Genomic DNA, 18,737 nt, shown 5'->3' on the forward strand with positions numbered 1-18,737 from the left:
ATATACAAAAATAACAGAATGTAGCGCCCAGCAGGACGTTTCGGTCACAAAGAGGGACCTTTCTCAAGGCTAAAAAACAAGAGATATCAAGAAATATCATTTTATATACAGGAGTATATTGATCGTTCTGTATAGATATGTGTATATATACTGTGCATGCAATAGGGGTTATTTGGAGGGGTTGAACTTGAGGGTCTTTTTTTCAATATAAATTAACTACAGGTATGCAACTGACTTAATTTTAGTAGAAATTTTAGTAGAAATTGTGTTATTTTGACCTCTTTCCTGTAAATAAAGTGATATGGTGTAACATGGCAAAGACCTAAAACATTGGCCAATGCTCAAGTGGTGCCTCCAAGGCAGTCAGGCCACCAATTACTGACCATCACATATGTTCAACTGATTACAGTGTGATACTGATATTACCTACTTCAATGCATGACATTTCAGAGGTAATTGCAGCACTTGCCTAACTTGCCTACTAGGTTTTTGCCTCTGCTCTGGCTAATTGGATGCCGTTCCCAATGTAAAAATAGGAGGTAAAAATATAGTGGTTATTTACAAAACAGAAAGCCCATGTGTAAAAATAGTTTGATATTACAAAAAACTGAATTCAATAAACATGCTGTCCATAGTGAAATGAACAAAGCTGGTGGAGCAATCCAGGTATAGATATATTGATCACCTCAACCAGCCTTGAAAAGCTGAATTGGCTTATGAATTATTCCAGGTTCTCTGAACTTTGGCAGCAGGCTGCAAAGTCATTCATCAACATTTTAATATCGCCTTGGGCTCGAAAACTTTTATACAAGGTCCATGGGCAGTACAATATATAATGGCACAATATATATATTCTATGCATGTTTTATTTACTAACACCAAAAATATTAATTGTATTTATTTACCTCCATTATCCAAGTTTAATCTCAAAATGGATATTGAAATCTTTTTGTATAGCTATAACAGTCACCTCTTTTAATTTTTTTTGCACCAGTCCACAGCAAATCTCCTTTTTTTATTGCTCCTTTAATTCTTTAGAGTGCTTTTACTACTGATGTTAATCTCTTAACACCCATCTTACACTGCATACTCTACACTTTCTTTTCAATAATTTCTCAGTTCTATCCCCTACCCTTGTGTGAAATCATAAAATATGCAATGGCAAGCAAGTGGCATTTAAATAATGCACGAAAACAACAGATGTGGTTTAGCAAAACAACAATATTATAAAAATATCAAATTCACCTGTAATTTTAACTCCTAACTTTAATTAAACAATTAACAATCAATTTAGTAATTGATGTTGCTGAGGCTATTCAAAAGAAGAAAAAGTTTTTTTCGGATACGATTTTTTACAGTTTAATTACTAGTAAGTTAGCCAAATTCATGGATGGGAATTAGGTTGAGTTTGTTTCTGGTAAAATATGAGAAAAAATATGTTTTAGTAAATAACCCCCTTAAAGTTACTACAGTATATAAAGTTACTATAAAAAAGTTTGCTGTGGTCAAATAAAATGTGAAAAGGATTGTTTTAAAGGGGAAGTTTGCTTTTAAATAATCTTTTACCTTAACTTCTTATTCTACCATTTTAATAAGCTGAATTTCATCACCCAGTTCTCAGCAATACTTTTCTGTGATTTGTCCTTTTTCTTATCTTGTTTTTCAAAATATTCCTTAGCATTCTCAGAGAACGTGGCAGAATCAGGAGAGTGTCTCCAAAATCATACCAGTAAAATTACTGAGTTTCACTTTGTATCCCTGTACATGAGCCACAACCTCTTGTAGAAGCTTTGAAAATGGTATTTATGCTAGTCATGGTGGTGACCTAAAGGAATTAAGATACTCTGGAAAGATGTTTTATTAAAAATGTTCCAGGCAGTTGATACTGCATTTTAGGTAATAATGCCAGGCAGTGTCCAACACACTGGGGCCTATTTAATAAACCTCAAATGTTTTAGGTTGAGTTTTTAAAGGAAAAAAATCAAATTTTTTAGAGAAAAAACTATATTTTTTTGAGATTATTATGCTCCAAAGATGCTAAAAATCTGAATCATAAAATACTTGAGCTTTACCTGTCGAGATCACGTAGAAGTCAATGGCAGATGTCCATTTTACAATTTGAAGATGTCGTGACCTGCACTGGTTTTCATACAATAATCCCAAAAAAGTAGGGGTTTCTCAAAAAAAATTGCACAATTCTGTTGCCAAACTCGGAAAATATGCACAATTCAAATTGTGACACAATTTTGTTGAGACTTTTCCAGCCCGACTTTTTTGAGCTAATAATTTTTTTTTTGTGGATGGAAGTTAGGTCGACTTTATTTTAATAAAAAAAATTGATAAATTTTAGTTTTAGTAAATAGTGTGTGCATTGCTCATCACTAAGCTTTGTGTGTGCATTCAAAATATTTTACCTTTTTAATAAAATTTCCAGATTTGAGGCAAACAGTGCTGACATGCAAAAATTTTAGGGGGTTATTTATCAAGGTCTGAGTTTATCTATACTAAGTTAGAAATCAGAGCAACTCCGATTGCCGGAATGGACCTTACTTATGAAGAAAAAAGCCAGAAAAAATAGAAATTGGTACGGACATCAGCGCAGACACTGGGACCTTCCCCATTGATTTATACAGGACCTCGAGAGCTTTTTGCTGGGGTTTCAGATTCTTGGTTTTTAGACCATCGAACTTGAATAAATTTTGAAAAATTCGTAGTTTTCCTCCGAAAACCACAAATTATCTGAGCTTCAGATATTCGAACCATGATAAATAACCCCCTTAGAAGTCAGCAAAATATAGTATTCCATACTGGATTCCTGTAGCACAATTTATGAATATGCAAGAACCAAAACCTAACATTATCTTTGACTTATAAAATAAATATTTAAGTAATAATTGTACAACATACTCTGAGTTAAGCAATTAGAAGTAGTTTTGAATATATGTTGTTCCTACAATTTTTATTTCATATACATAATTTCTTTATTGTTTTATATTAACTAATGTTTTGTTTTTACTTATATTACCTTTCCATCCCTTGCCCTGGGAAATATAAAAAGAATCCCTCAATTTCCCTGTCTCTTTCTCAGGTTTATAGATAAGAAAGAGTTTATTATACAGGGGTATAAATGGGAGGGGTGGGTACTGTACATATGTACATATATTTTTTTTATGAAGTGCTACCAGTAGGAAGAATACCTACTGAATAGTGATGAGCAAAATATTTCTGCACGTTTTTAATGGGCAAAAATATTTGTTGCTTGTAAAAAATTTGTCAAGCAATTTGACAAATTCAACAAAAACTCATCAGTACTACTGAACTCACTTTATGGAACTGATTGTTGTGAAGACTGCAAACTGAAGTTTTAAGCATTGTGAACATACCCTCTTATAAAATGAATGCAAAGTTCATATGTGGTATTCACAAGCCTCCAATGATGTACAGAATAACTATGTTATTTAAAGAGGAAATAAATTGTGCTCTGTTTGATTTTAAATTGTATATATATATATGGTCAGAAACCTCACACATATAGAATTCTATTTTATTACAATATATAGCTGCACATAGACCTATAATGACTGTTTCAGTATTCCAGATTGAACTGTAGGAAATGAAATGTATTATATGTCCTCCAGCATTCTGGTAGGAGATTAAGGTCATAACCTGCCATCCCAATGTATTACAGATATAACTATAGAGCCATTACATAAAAAATATTCAATTATCATTTTCATTTTACAGATACTTTTTCCGTTTCTCACATTATTAGCTTTTAATAATAATGCAACCTCATACATGCAAACACATCTAAGAGACCGCAACAGTGGGTGCAAAATTTGTGTTTTGATGCTATTTACAAAGGTTCTGCTCCTTAGTATGCTATTGCATTTACTACTTGCTTGCAAGCTCAAAATGCAGCATCTGGTCAATATAATAATAATATCAATATACTAAATAAATAAATATTGCTGTCAGTAAGTCAGCAATATGAATAAAGTAAGGGAAGAACCATGTTCACAGATTTTAAAATAGTGGGTGGCCATAAATGTTTGTTTATTCTGGGACAGAAGTGGCGTGAAGTTTTATTCAGCCCCAGTAGGTATTATTATTACTGTATTTGTTACAACATTTACTTCTGGTGAATGTTTAATGAACAGAAATGTCTCCAAGGTAAACTCATTGGCACTTTTAACACTGCTCCTGCTGTGACTCAACAAGCTAAGAAGCGTAGATAACATACAGACCATTTACTGTCTCTTTACTGCAATATGTTATCTTTAAATTGCTGTAAGCAAACCTAATGCAAATTATTACAGATTATGTAATAGTAAAGTGCAAACAAATTTTTTTAAAAATGATTTCCCAGAATTTTAGTTTAATTGCACCCCCTACAAATTTTCAGGTACTAGAGATGCAAAGATTTCCTAGTTAGTAAATTTGTCACAAATAGGCACACCTGGCAGCTGTAGGCAAAGAAGATACTGTACTTACTGAAGGTTCACATTTAGGCATTTAGTAGGTCAATCTGGCAAACTGGTGCTAGCAAAAATGAGCACAAGTAGTCATGTTGTGCATGGCATTTCAGTGGGAACAGTTCTGCTTCCATCTTTGTACCTATATATTGACAGAAATGAAAAACATATTTTTTTTATACTAGAGGAAATCCCTCATAATTTCCTAAAACAAATCTGTCACTTTGTGCCCTATTGCCCCCTAGTTATCCTTTCTGAATTACTGTATAATATTTAAGTGTCCCTTTTAAATTGTGTTGGCATACCAACAGAATATTCATTCAAGTATTAATGCTTTTTCCCCTCTTTAGTTGCAATGGATATTAGCCCACGTGTCTTATTTCTTTCTTATTCTTCATTTATTTCTCTTTTTTGTTTGAGAATTTCACTTTTTTTCACAATTCTTTTTACTATTGAAATTTTGCTTTTTATAAGGGGTACCATTGCTGTTATTAAAAACAAACCAAACCATAGTCAATTTTAATAGATACCTTTTTTAGAAACGTTTTATTATTTTCCTTTTTAACAATTTATTTGTGACCTTCTGGGCCTGGCTACAACCAGAACCATGAGTAACCATGAGTAACTGGCTGGTTATATCTGGTCTGATTCCTGCTTGAGTCAACAATTTACAGTGCACTGCTAACAAATAGCATGGTTGATTTTTCTGCAATTGCAGAATACAGTAACCAATACTGTATAATAATGCTGAGATTTCTTTGATTCTCATTTTAATTCTATGCATTATCTGTAGTCTCTTTAGGCGATTAGTTGATTTTATCACACAGTACCGTCTGTCAAGTCAAATAAGATATTATTATGCTAAGCATTCTTTCCCATGAATAATAGTTCAGTTGTATATGCCTTTTTCATAATCTGGCTCAATTTACAAATTAATGGTAATATTTTTCACAGGTTATTTTCAACAAAATGCACACAGTGAGAAACTCATCCATTAAAATGGAATACTATCAGATTTTCTTTCAGCAATGCCATGTTCATGAATGAGGGTAACCTACTAACTACTGCACTGGACCTGAAACAAATTATTTGTTTGCACCAATGAGCCACAAAGTGCCTTTTAGCTATCATCTTTAGTGAAGCAAGCAGTAATTACAAAGCTCAATTTCCTGCTTTTAACTGGTACAGTCTGCCTTTTTCTTGCACTACATTGTTTGGTGTTAATGCAAGCGAACCAGCTCTGTGTATAGTCAGTTTCTAGTTGGGCTCATCCAGATGTTCTGTTAGTCAGACATATCAGAATAAATCATTACGACAGAACCACAAAGATCTGGTATGTGGCCCATGTTGATTTCAAAGACCCTCGGAATAAACTTATTGTTCTTTTTGCCAGATTCAGACCCAGATACTAAAACAGCATTCTCAAATACCAGATGTGTTGAATAAGGAATCATGTTATATCCACACTTCATTATATACTCCTGCAAGTAAACAAACTGTCCACAACTCCAAATGCTCATTTTTCTCTATACCCCAGACCTATGTTGCTTGCACCTGAATATGGTGTTGTCAGACTTTCATGGTACATATCTTGATATCTGCATCACAATTTACTTTCTTTTCCTTCTTTTTGGGTCTCAATGTTTTGAGGGGCTCAGTAATGTTACCTGACCCATTCACTTGAGAGTGAACCTGCACTCCTGGACTACCTACATGCTTTTATTAAAACATAAGTCCTGCTCTGTTAAAAAGAACATTCTGATCGGAGTAAAATTACAAACATCATAAGAATCATTTTTTCACTAAAAAGACTCAAATTTTTAGAGATTTATTATGCCCCAAATCAGAAAATACTCCAGCTAAAATTTTTGAATTCATGTAAAAAGTCAATGGCAGAGGTCCATTTTACCATTTGAAGATGGTTTTTGCCTTAACAATTTTCAGGTGTTTTGGGGTGTTTAACACTGGTTTTCACTTGAACTCAAAAAATTTGAGTTTTTAAGCTTTAGAACACGAAAAATTTGGGGTATACATTAAAGCTCGAATTTTTAAAGTTTTTTTTAATCCGATTTTTTTTTTTAGTTTATTTATTTAAGTTAATTAGCCAAATTTGCGGATGGGAGTTAGGTCAAGTTTGTTTCTGGTAAAACATGAAAAAAAGTTAATTTTAGTAAATAACCCCCTAACTGTCAGCTGGTTTCATTGCTGTCACAGCTTTGACATACAGTTCTGTGTGCTTAATATATATGACTGTGTGCATGCTGCTTCAAATGACAGGTAGGGTATGATTGATTAAGGAGTCCTTCAAATAATTTTATAATAATTATGTCATTCAGTTTTCAGGACATGCAGATGTATTCTTTTTCTAGACATCAAGATGTTACACAAAGCAATTTAATAACCATATAAAAGCACAAGACCAAATATTAATATAAGGAGGGGGTTATAGAAAAGTAATTCATGCTTCATGAATTGTATAAGTCCCACAAATGACTGCTTTCTAAACTAAGGTCTGTTGAGCTTAATAAAGTTGTTGCACATGGATAGGAAACTGCCTACAGGATTGGGTACAGAGGGTGGTTGTTAATGGGACATTCTCTACTTGGATTAAGGTTCTTAGTGTGGTCCCTATTGGGTCCACTTTTATTTAACTTGTTCATGAATGACTTAGGGGAGGGTGTTGTAAGTAAAGTATCAGTGTTTGCAGATGACACAAAACTATCCAGCCCAATTAATTCCATCCAGGATGTGGCATCCTTGCAACAGGATCTTGACAAACTGGCAATCTGGGCAGCTAAGTGGCAAATGAGTTCAGGGGCAGATTTATCAAGGTCGAATTTCTAGTTCATGGGAGTTATTGTAAACTCTTATGAACTTCCATGAACTCAAAATTCAACCCACTGCAATTTAATAAAAAAAATAGAATTTGTTGTACTCGAGTGAATAGGATCCACTCACAAACTCAAATCGAATTCTATTCAAGTTTTTTCTCTGAAAAAGCAAACAACTCCAAATTGGTCCCAGGAGATCCCCCATAGGCTAAAACAGTAATTCAGCAGGTTTAAGGTGGTGAATAGTCAAATCAAATAAACTTGGCTGTAGCAAGAAATGCCAGTCAACAGCATCAAGGGCAAATAAGGTCTTGAGCTGTATTAAAAGGGGCATTGATTTACGAGAGGAAGGGGTCATTCTATATAAAGCAGCGGTAAGGCCCCATCTAGAATATGCGGTACAGTTTTGGTCTCCATCACTCAAACAGGACATTATTGTATTAGAGAGGGTATAGAGAAGGGTAACTAAGCTGGTAAAAGGTATGGAAAATCTTAGCTATGATGAAAGACTGGCCAAATTGGGGATGTTCACGCTGGAGAAGAGGCACTTAAGGGATGATATGATAAATATGTATAAATATATAAGGGGATCATATAATAATCTCTCTAATGCTTAATTTACCAGTAGGTCTTTCCAGCCAATTATTGATACCATTGCCATACTATGTTTAAAAGAGGAGTTATACATGTGCACAGGTGCATGCCTTTGTCTTCACTATAGAAGATTTGTATTTAAGCTCTTTGTGCATGTTGTTCCCTGCTTTATGGCATGTAAAGGAACCACAGTCCATGAACATCTGAAGCCTATCAGCAGTGTGTCTGTGTACACAAGGGAAAATACCTGTCATTCAAACAAGGCAGGCACTGGAGATATGCACTGAAACAGTACTCATTGGCATTATACTTAAATGTATTCCAGATGTCAAATCTCAAAGGAGCTATATGTAAATCTAAGGAAGAAGGATAACTAACAGAAATAATGTCAATGTGAATGATTTATCAACCCTTTAACAACAGCATATATTCCAATATATATGTTATTTACAAACAGCATTATATTAGCTTTTTTTTTGAGTCCTCTACATAATACAAGCCATAGGGGAGGGTTTCCAAGCATATTATATATATATTTTTGCAGAAGCAAACAACGCCAAGGCAAAACAAAAGTTTGACATGCGCACGTTCACTAGCATGTACGGAGAGGAGCAAGATGACTGGCCGGGTTGCCTAGAGAGCATGGTCGGCTTGGCCCACCCCTACTTATCCATAGCTAAGATAGACTCTCAAATCAGCTTTGATGATAAGAAAACTAACACACTTCTTATAAACTCGTATTTTGATAAATTTGCCCCTAAAATCCCATAGGAATAAATAGAATGTAGAATCTAAACTCACATTTTGATAAATATGCCTATTTATCAACGGGCTCACTTTCATGGTTTTTATTAAAAAATCCAAATAAATAAAATTAAAAATGGAAAATTATGCTGAGCTCTCTCCTAAAAAATTCCTAGAGAAAAAAAAATATGAAAGCCTCTAAAAGTACTGATTAATTGAAAGTGGTCCAAAAGGATCAGTGCAGCTTCCATTCACTTCTATAGGACCTCGACGATTTTTACCCGGTGAAGTGTTGTATTAGAGATTTTGGTGGTTTTTACAACTCGAATGGTTTCTTGTCTTAGAAAAAACTGGAATGTAAAAAACTAGATTCTGCGAGTTTCAAGTTTCAGCAGAAAAAACTTAAATATTGCCTGAATTATTTGAGTTTTCTGGGAAAAATCCTTCGAAAAAAAACTTGAACATCATGCAGGCTATTAACATCTTCAAATGGTTCAAGGGATCTCTGACATTGAATCCTACGTGACTTCGACAGGTTTATTTTCAGATTCTAGTTATTTCCAGGGTCATGGTATAATAAATCTCAAATTTTTTTTAACCCATGTGAGTTTCAACCAAAAAAATCAACTCGAATTTTTGTGGAAAACTTGAACCTTAATAGATATCTCCTTTAGTATTCATTTTGTTACATTTTTCATAATTTGCCCCAAGTGTTCTGGTATTCCTGCTTATACTTTTATGGTGTTTTGCTCCCCAACTTAGATAGGACTATTAGGGCTTGGGTTTGCGACATTTGGCTATAAGCATTTGTGAATCTCAGTTTAAGATTCATTTCAAGCCATCTGTGCAATAGCAACTGTTAAGTTTTTTCTAAAAAAGTGCCATTATCTGCTTTTGATCAACTGGCAGTTAGGCAGGTTATCTATAGACATATAAGGTTGAACTTTATGGGTATGCATCTTTATTCAACCTTACTTATTATGTTACAATCTTACTTGCCAAAATCCTGAATAAACACTTCCCGTTGACTTATATGGCAACTCAGTAAGTCTGAACCGGCTTTATTTAATTCTAAAGTTGTCTTTTTATAAATTCTAAAAAATTGTAAGTTTCTACGATTCCAGCAGCCAGCTGAGATCTTCATAAATTGACCTACTGTTGGGGTGCAATCACATTTGATCATTGTGGGTGTAATTAGAACTTAGCCTTTATTAAAATATATATTAAAATTAACCATATGTCTTAGTCAGTAAATGGCCAGAGACCACTGCTTTGACGTTCCTAATGATTGTGTTTAATCATAAATACAATGATCACCATCTGTCTAATGTCATCATTGCCTAGTTCATAGGCAGCACACAAAGCAAACTAAATTTAAAAACTGATGCTAGCGGTTTTTAAAGAAGCCTTAAAATGGTTAATCCCCCATGATACTGATTTAAAAGCATAGCCAGGATAGGTACTAGCAAAAGCTAGAAGCTCAATGCAAAGATAAATTTATTGTCTGAGTAGCAAGTGACATATAATCATCTTTATCCTGTAATGCATATTCACTTATGCAAATGTCAAGAATCAGCCAGTATGCTAAATGTTAATGCCGAGAACACAGTGCACATCTGACATAAAGCACAGAATTTTATGTAATCTTGGCCAGATGAAAAGAGATGGACAAGTAAGGCTGCTAATGACAGGCTTGCTGCAGGCTTGTTCAGACAGCTGTTCATATGACCTATTATTGGAAATTCAGACGGAGGTACTATTCAAATAATGTAAAGGGATTGAGATGTGAGAATACATTTTGTAGATGGACGGAAATGTAACAATGAGTTGTACAAATCCCAATTTTCACTGCCATGCATTGTTGATTGAAGTTTAAAATTATTCTTGCAAGGATTATTAAACGGTGACACTAGAAAGGCAGGCTTTTCTATATTAAAACATATAATAAATATATATATATATATATATATATATATATATATATATATATATATATATATATATATATATATATATATATATATATATATATATATATATATAATGTCCCACAGTACCAGCACTGTAATCAGTATGATTCCAGTGGTGCACAATCAAATTGAAGTAATAGCAGATAGAGGATTGGCACTCACTGTAGTTGAATTGAAGAAATGCTTTATTTGTATAATGTGTTACATATTTAATCCGACGACATCCTTGAGAAAGGTCAACTACAGTGAGTGCTGATCCTCTATCTGATATACAGCTCAGTTACCATTAATTACAAGGTACTGTTTTATTATTAAAGATGATTTGTTTTTAAAGATTAGAATTATTTGCTTACAATGGACTCTATGGTCATAATTCTGGGCTTTCTGGATGATGGGTCTCCAGTTATCAATTAGGGCATTTGATTTGATATATTTATATATATATATATATATATATATATATATATATATATATATATATATATATATATATATATATATATATATATATAAAACACAAAAGTGCATTTTAGACATTGGATTTTTTTCAATAAATCACTAGCTCCCAAATGTGGTGCCTTTTTTGTTTACATTTAAACAGCACCTGGGACAGCTGACCTATACAGTAAGGGATACTGTTCCTCTCTGCTCTGTCCATATATATATATATATATATATATATATATATATATATATATATACTGTATATATATATATATACCGTATATACTCGAGTATAAGCCGACCCGAGTATAAGCCGAGGTACCTAATTTTACCTACGAAAACTGGGAAAACTTATTGACTCTAGTATAAGCCTAGACACAACTACAGCCCTGTCTCCCAGCAGCGCACATTCTGCCAAAGCGACCCCCCCAGCGATCAACCAGACTTCTTTGCAAAGTTGATGGTGACAGAGTATTGCCAAACGGATTACTGTGTGCATTGTCCCACTGTCCCACTACCATGTGCAGAGGGTGCTGTTTGATATTGCCATCACTGTTAATCTTTCATATAACCAACAGAGGGCACTGTGTGATATTGCAGTCACTGTTATTCTTCCATATAACCAACAGATGGCGCTGTGTGATATTGCAGTCACTGTTATTCTTTCATATAACCAACAGAGGGTGCTGTGTGATATTGCAGTCACTGTTATTCTTTCATATAACCAACAGAGGGCGCTGTGTGATATTGCAGTCACTGTTATTCTTTAATATAACCAACAGAGGGCACACTGTTATTCTTTCATACAACCAACAGATGGCACTGTGTGATATTGCAGTCACTGTTAATCTTTCATATAACCAACAGAGGGCGCACTGTTATTCTTTCATACAACCAACAGATGGCGCTGTGTGATATTCCAGTCACTGTTATTCTTTCATATAACCAACAGATGGCGCTGTGTGATATTGCAGTCACTGTTATTCTTTCATATAACCAACAGAGGGCGCACTGTTATTCTTTCATATAACCAACAGAGGGTGCTGTGTGATATTGCAGTCACTGTTATTCCTTCATATAACCAACAGATGGCGCTGTGTGATATTGCAGTCACTGTTATTCTTTCATATAACCAACAGAGGGCGCACTGTTATTCTTTCATATAACCAACAGAGAGCATTGTGGGATATTGCAGTCTCTCCCCAAGTGTACTGTTGGTATAGGAATGATTAAAAGTGACTGCAATCTCAGCTATTCGGGTCGGCTACCGCTGACCCGAGTATAAGCCGAGGTAGACTTTTTCAGCACATTTTGGATGCTGAAAAACTCGGCTTATACTCGGGTATATATACATGCCCACATGTTGCACTACAATTAATAGAGCAATTGCGCTTTAATTTGTTTTTAAATTATATTTTTTCCCTTAGCACTGAATAACATTCTTGTCATTTCTCCTTATGAAAATTATTTAGCTTTCTGTACTTCTCTGAAACTCCTAACATATCTGATGTGTGCATAGTCCTGTCAAAAAGAAATCAAGTACAGAACATTGGTAGCCAATTATGAACAATTTAATACATTTAAAGTCAGTGACTTTAATGTTTCATGTTCTTTTTAAAAATGAACTTGTCGGTTCTTCAGTGTTCCCTGCTAACAGCTGAGCTTTATGATGTAAATAATGAAAAATGTATGCCTTGCAGAATGGCTTTGCCCAGTGTCACAGCACAAACCAAATCAAACATAATGCTTTATATGTGATTCAAGAGGGATAACCTTTATTTAATTTGTGTTTGATTTTATAGAATTCCACCAAACGTCCGTGACATAGTCTATTGCACAGGAGTATCCCTAATGGATGAAGATGTATGGGAATTCATTTGGATGAAATTTCATTCTTCCACAGCTGTATCAGAAAAGAAAATTCTATTAGAAGCTTTGACCTGCAGTGATAATAGAAACTTACTGAATAGGTAAAGGAGTCCAATTTATAATGGAAAATATTACCATTTGACATGCATTTAGCCCCAAATCCTTAGTCATGCCATTTTGACTTATTTCATTTAAGGCTTTTGAATCTGTCCTTGAACTCAGAAGTGGTATTGGATCAAGATGCTATTGATGTTATTATTCACGTGGCAAGAAACCCGCATGGCAGAGATTTAGCTTGGAAATTCTTCAGAGACAAATGGAAGATTTTAAATGCTAGGTAAGAACAAACTATCCATCACACATTGTAATAAGATAGATGTACAATAAATATTTGTTTAAATAAGGGAAGTAATGTAAATATGGCTACTAATAGGCCATATTTAAACGTAACACTTTATTTACCTTTAGCTAAAATTATAAAATTGATGAAGAACACACCCTATATGTGACAAAAAATATTCTGAAAATATTTTGTTGTCTCATGACATTTCAACACAGATACATCCATTGTATAAGATATTGGGCTTCATTGATAATATCTTAAATTCTACCGTATGAAGTCTAGTTTATTATGGGGAAAGAATATTTTGTATACATATGTATCACTTTTAACTGTCATGTTGCTTCCCCTATACAAGCAATGCAATCTATTTATGGCCACTATCAGTGCTGTTTTAAAGCTCTGTAGCAGCACTCTGGCAGGTTTTATTTATATGTACAAATAGCTCAGTATCACAAAAAATACATGCTTCCACCCATAATACACTGTTTAGAGAATAAATCATTTTCTTTGGTAAGGGATATTATCATAAATTCATAACACAATATTCTGCTTCAAAAAGCAACAGATCATATTACTAGCAAATGATATCTAAACACTGTTACCCAACCATACCTTACTCAATTGTTGCTGGACTAGAAACCAAAGACTATTTGACCTTATCATCATGAGTTAAAGGATGCTGGAAGCTGTTGTTGAATCATGGTGTTTGTGTTCTTACAGCAATATTACTTGATAGAAAAACATTTTAACCAGCTCTCCAGAACCAGCAACTATCTACAAACAACACAACATACAAAAGAATCATCCAGTGTAAATCCCACATGATCTGTATTAATTGGGCTTCATGTTCTTAGTTTTTATTACTGGAGCTGGAAGCATTAACCCCAGTTTTCTTAGCACAGAACAAGTATATCCTCTCTTCTTCTGTGTTACACTGTGTTATAGGCATAATGACTAACAAAGTGCTGGTAAGCAGCATCCTCATTATTAAATTCTTCTGGCAGACTGAAATAATTGTGTTTGATATTTTGCATCAAGGTCAAACTTCACAAACTCTTTAAAGCTATCCGCTGGCATGTTATCATTGATAATGGCCCAACACTTTCTACTGTCCCTACTTTAAGTGAAAATGTAGCAAAAACAAGAATATTTTTGAGAAGATAACAGATAAAATATAAAGAAATGGATTTGAGCTGTGTATTCTATTCAGTATTTTACATATATACTAGTATTGTATATATGTCATATATGTTAATGTCAATCTATAACTTTTTTTTTTAGATATGGAGAAGCATTGTTTATGAATTCAAAGCTCATTAGTGGAGTAACTGAATTTCTCAATACAGAAGAAGAACTAAATGAGGTAATCATTTTTTATTTTCTAAATAAAGTACAGTCATATATATTGTGCACCAGCATCCATGTGTCTGTGAAGGGAAAAAAACTCATTAGACATAAAACTAACGTTAGTTAATGTACAGGCAGTTCCCGGGTTACAGAAGAGATATGGTTTGTTCTTAAGTTGAGTTTGTATGTAAGTTGAAACATATACATTTACTTATTAAATGCAACTTATACAGAAGTCTGTCTTAAAGTATTTATTTTTATCTTTCTGTGCTCTGCAGTAAACAACACAAGCCAAAGGGGATTGGGGAAGGTGTTTATTATAGTTAAATGCTAAAAAAGTAAACTATAGTATGTTACTGTAACAGCCCCCATCTGTAAGGGGCAGATTTATCAAAGGTCGAAGTGAATTTTCGAATTAAAAACTTCGAATTTCGAAGTAATTTTTGGGTACTTCAACCATCGAACAGGCCAAATTCGACTTCTACTTCGATTCGAATTGAAAATACTTTGAATATTTGACCATTCGAAAATCGAAGTACTGTCTCTTTAAAAAACTTCGACTTCGCCACCTTAAACCTGCCGAATTGCTATGTTAGCCTATGAGGACCTCCTAGAACCTATAGCCAACATTTGGCTAAGGTTTTAGAAGTCAAAGGTTTTTTTTGAAAATCGTTCGATCGATCGATTAAATTGTTCGAATTGTTCGATTCGAACGATTTCTACAATCGATTGAACGTTTGTAATTTGATTGAAAACAGCTAAATTTAAACAAAAAAAACTTTGACTATCGAATTTTTCAATTCGATGGTCGAATTTCGAAGTTTTAGCACTAAGCCCTAAGTGTGAGTTGTATGTAAGTCAGGTGTATGTAACTCGAGGACTGCCTGTATTCTGTAATGGGAAGCACGTTTAATACAAAATGCATCAATGCCTCAGTAGTGTTCCTCAAGCAGAATCCTGCATTGAAATCCATTTTTCAAAAGAACAAACATATTTTTTATATTGAATTTTGAAATCTGGCACAGTACTAAACATGTTGTTAGTTTCCCAGGTGCCCCCGTCATGTGACTCTGGTAAACTTTAATCACGCTTCACTGCTGCGCTGCAGTGGTCCCGTTCCTACCCCACCCCTAGCAGCCCTTCAACAAAACAATGGGAAGGTAACCAGATAACAGATCTCTGACACCTGTATTGCTAAAAATCCTCCCATGGTAGTCTAGTGATAGATATGAGAACAGCACTCAATAGTTAAAATTCAAGTCCAGCTAAGTCTCGACTCTTTTCACAAAATTTACCACAATTTCGCAAACTTTTACGCAAATCAAAAGTTATTGAAGAGTTTGATCATCCCTAATAACTTAAGTGTTGAATTGAAAAAATGGAGTAATAATTAATGGAAGGAAAGGGTAATTTTCAAGGGAAGTGAGATTTAGCTGAAAAATGGTATGGGGGTTAGGGTTGTATGCACTGGAGAAGAGGCACTTTAGAGAGGATATATAAATATATAAGGAGACTACAAAATAAATTACCTGATACATTATTCTCCAATAGCTCCTTTCAGAGGAAGTAAGGTCATCAGGTTTTATCAGGAATTATCTCTTTAAAGCAGTTGTACCAGCATGCACCTTATGTGGTTTTAAGGAAAGGTTGGAAGTGTTTTTAGCAAATGAGAAAATACAAAGTTACTCATTACTCAATGAATTGCCCCTTTGGAATTGCTCCTCTGAAGTAAACTGATAAGGCACCTTCCATTGGATCAATAAGATGTTGACCAGGTTACAATTGGAGACATGAATTTGACGGGCATGTTTTTTTTGGCATTACATTTTTTTAATCTTTTTATTAGTCAAAAAAATGTTATATCTGTCAGTGCCAAGTCTAGTGCCAAGTCTAGTGCCAAGGTATAAAATATGTTTATGCCTATTACATAAACAGTTAGTTATAGTGATATATCTGTGTTACTAAACCATAAATTAGCATTTAGTTGTAGTAATTCTGAGTAGGTGACTGGTTCCAATTAATGCCTTTTCGTGCCCCCAAACTCTGCCTTTGTCCATATAAGGCATTTGTAGTAATATAAGCGAAAATTGAGCCAGGTTAACTGCAAAAGTGTTTTATTCTCACGACATGTTTCGGGCAAAGCCCTTTATCACTTATATTAGTTGCAGTAATATTTCTGTGTTGATTTTTGAGAAAACTTTAAAGAAAGGGTATTGTGAAGTCTCTGAATTATTTTTTTTCACGATCTTGACATCCTTTAAACTGAATTTTGTCATACTACAAAAAAGTCACAGCTACTCGATTGTATCAGTACATCAAATCATCACCTTTATGTACTTGTAAAATGACAAACTGTGAAGTGTGATAAAGGTGAGGCACAGTGTGGTGTTAAATGCACTGAAACCTGGTCAGATCCAGAAATTGCCTTCAGATCTGCAACTTAAAAGTTAGACTGACATTTTAAAATATACTGTACTTATTCATATTATGAACAGTAAACAAAATAAAATCTTTACTTTTTTTCATTTTGTGAATTATACTTTACTTTATACTCTTACTTTATACTTAAGCACCCTTGAATTCATAGAATTGTATACAAGTTTACAGATGAAGCCACTTGGATTTGTGAGTTAAATGCGTCATGACTCAGAGTTAATTGAAGAAACTGTGTTATCTAAAGTTATCTTAACTCATTTAATGCATTTAACCTTTTCATTAGCATACCAAAGCACCATTGTTCACAATGGTGAATGCTTTAATTAGATGGGATGTTGTGACACAGTTTTCTGTGTTAAATGAGATAAATGGGATATCTGTGTTTAGTTATTCTGTGTCAAACAGACAAACCAAAGTGGCTGCATCTGTATGTATAAGCAACATACAACAGAGAACTAATAAAAAATACATAATATTTAGCAATATTCTCATTTTAGTGGTTTTTGGGAACCACAAATAAACTCTATCTCTCTAAAACCACAAATGCCATGGAATTTATTAAATGATCTGAATATAAAACGCACAAATGAAAAAAGGTGCTGAATGAGCTGACAAAATATAAATACCTCTAAAACCTATAAAATGTTGAGTTTTTCAAACAATCACTAGCGAAAAAAAATGAGAAAACTGCTGACTTATATAGGACCTTGACTGCTTTTACTTGGCCCAGATTTTTTGTTTTTTAATTAATACATTTTGAGTTTTTAGAGTTTTAAAGAAATTTAAAAAACACATTTTTTTTAGAAAAAAAATAGAAATCCGAATTTTAGTAACTTTGCCCCTTGGTCTGCAGTAAAATGTGAGAATTATAAAAATGTGATAAATATAAAGAAATATAAAGAAATCAAACTAAAAAGAATTCTGTAAGCAAACAAAAAAATCTGCATAAACATAATTACAACTCAATTTATTTTATTGTGCTGAAAAGCTATACAGTGTTTAATTGAAGACCAATATGTTTCTTTCAATATATAGTACTTTTGTTGAAGAAATATCTTGGCCTTACATAAAAATACATGAGAGGCTAGATTTTGTAAACTTATTGGGAATAAAAAACAAAGGGGTTAATAGCTAACCATAGAAGAATCTGAGAACAAGCCACAAGATGATTGGAAGAAGTGGCGGTCAAACTTGTGCACTGTTCTTTTAGTTTATTAGATTGGGCTGGCCCATGTTTAAGGACTGATAGATCTAAATGTGTAGTCATGTTAAGTGTGTAAAAATCTCTCTATAAAAAACATTTTATAGAAACTACCCTTCAGTATTATGAAAATGCACTGCATGCATTGCTTGTGTAATCCATGTTTTTGTGCTAAGCATAATTAATGTATCCGTGAATTAGAGATAGACATGGCTGTCACAGCAACAGATACAATTTTAATATACACTGCAAATATCTGAATAAATAAATAAATAAAATTGTTAAAATAGAATCTCGACAAGCGGAAAACTCAACATCATTACAAATGTGTTTAACTATTTTCTCTCTTAAGCCTTAAAATTGTATTAATATAACATGTCTTTAAAGCTATTCTCATATAGGAGACCTAACAAAATGTGATACTAACAGCCAGTGCTGCATTTAAATCCAGTACCACCCTAAGCACCAGACCTCACTCTGCCC

The 18,737-nt window shown here is 33.7% G+C and overlaps 1 protein-coding gene across 1 annotated transcript in view; it reads left to right on the top strand.

Moving 5' to 3' along the window:
• Nucleotides 1-18,737, top strand: part of trhde.L (thyrotropin releasing hormone degrading enzyme L homeolog) — a 313,341-nt gene that overhangs the window by 288,350 nt on the left and 6,254 nt on the right. The window contains exons 16-18 of the mRNA XM_018241799.2: nt 12,861-13,028; nt 13,124-13,264; nt 14,552-14,633. Coding sequence (XP_018097288.1) covers nt 12,861-13,028; nt 13,124-13,264; nt 14,552-14,633 — 391 coding nt within the window. The remainder of the gene's footprint in view (nt 1-12,860; nt 13,029-13,123; nt 13,265-14,551; nt 14,634-18,737) is intronic.

This window comes from Xenopus laevis, chromosome 3L (assembly GCF_017654675.1).
Source record: "Xenopus laevis strain J_2021 chromosome 3L, Xenopus_laevis_v10.1, whole genome shotgun sequence".
Lineage (NCBI taxonomy): Eukaryota > Metazoa > Chordata > Amphibia > Anura > Pipidae > Xenopus > Xenopus laevis.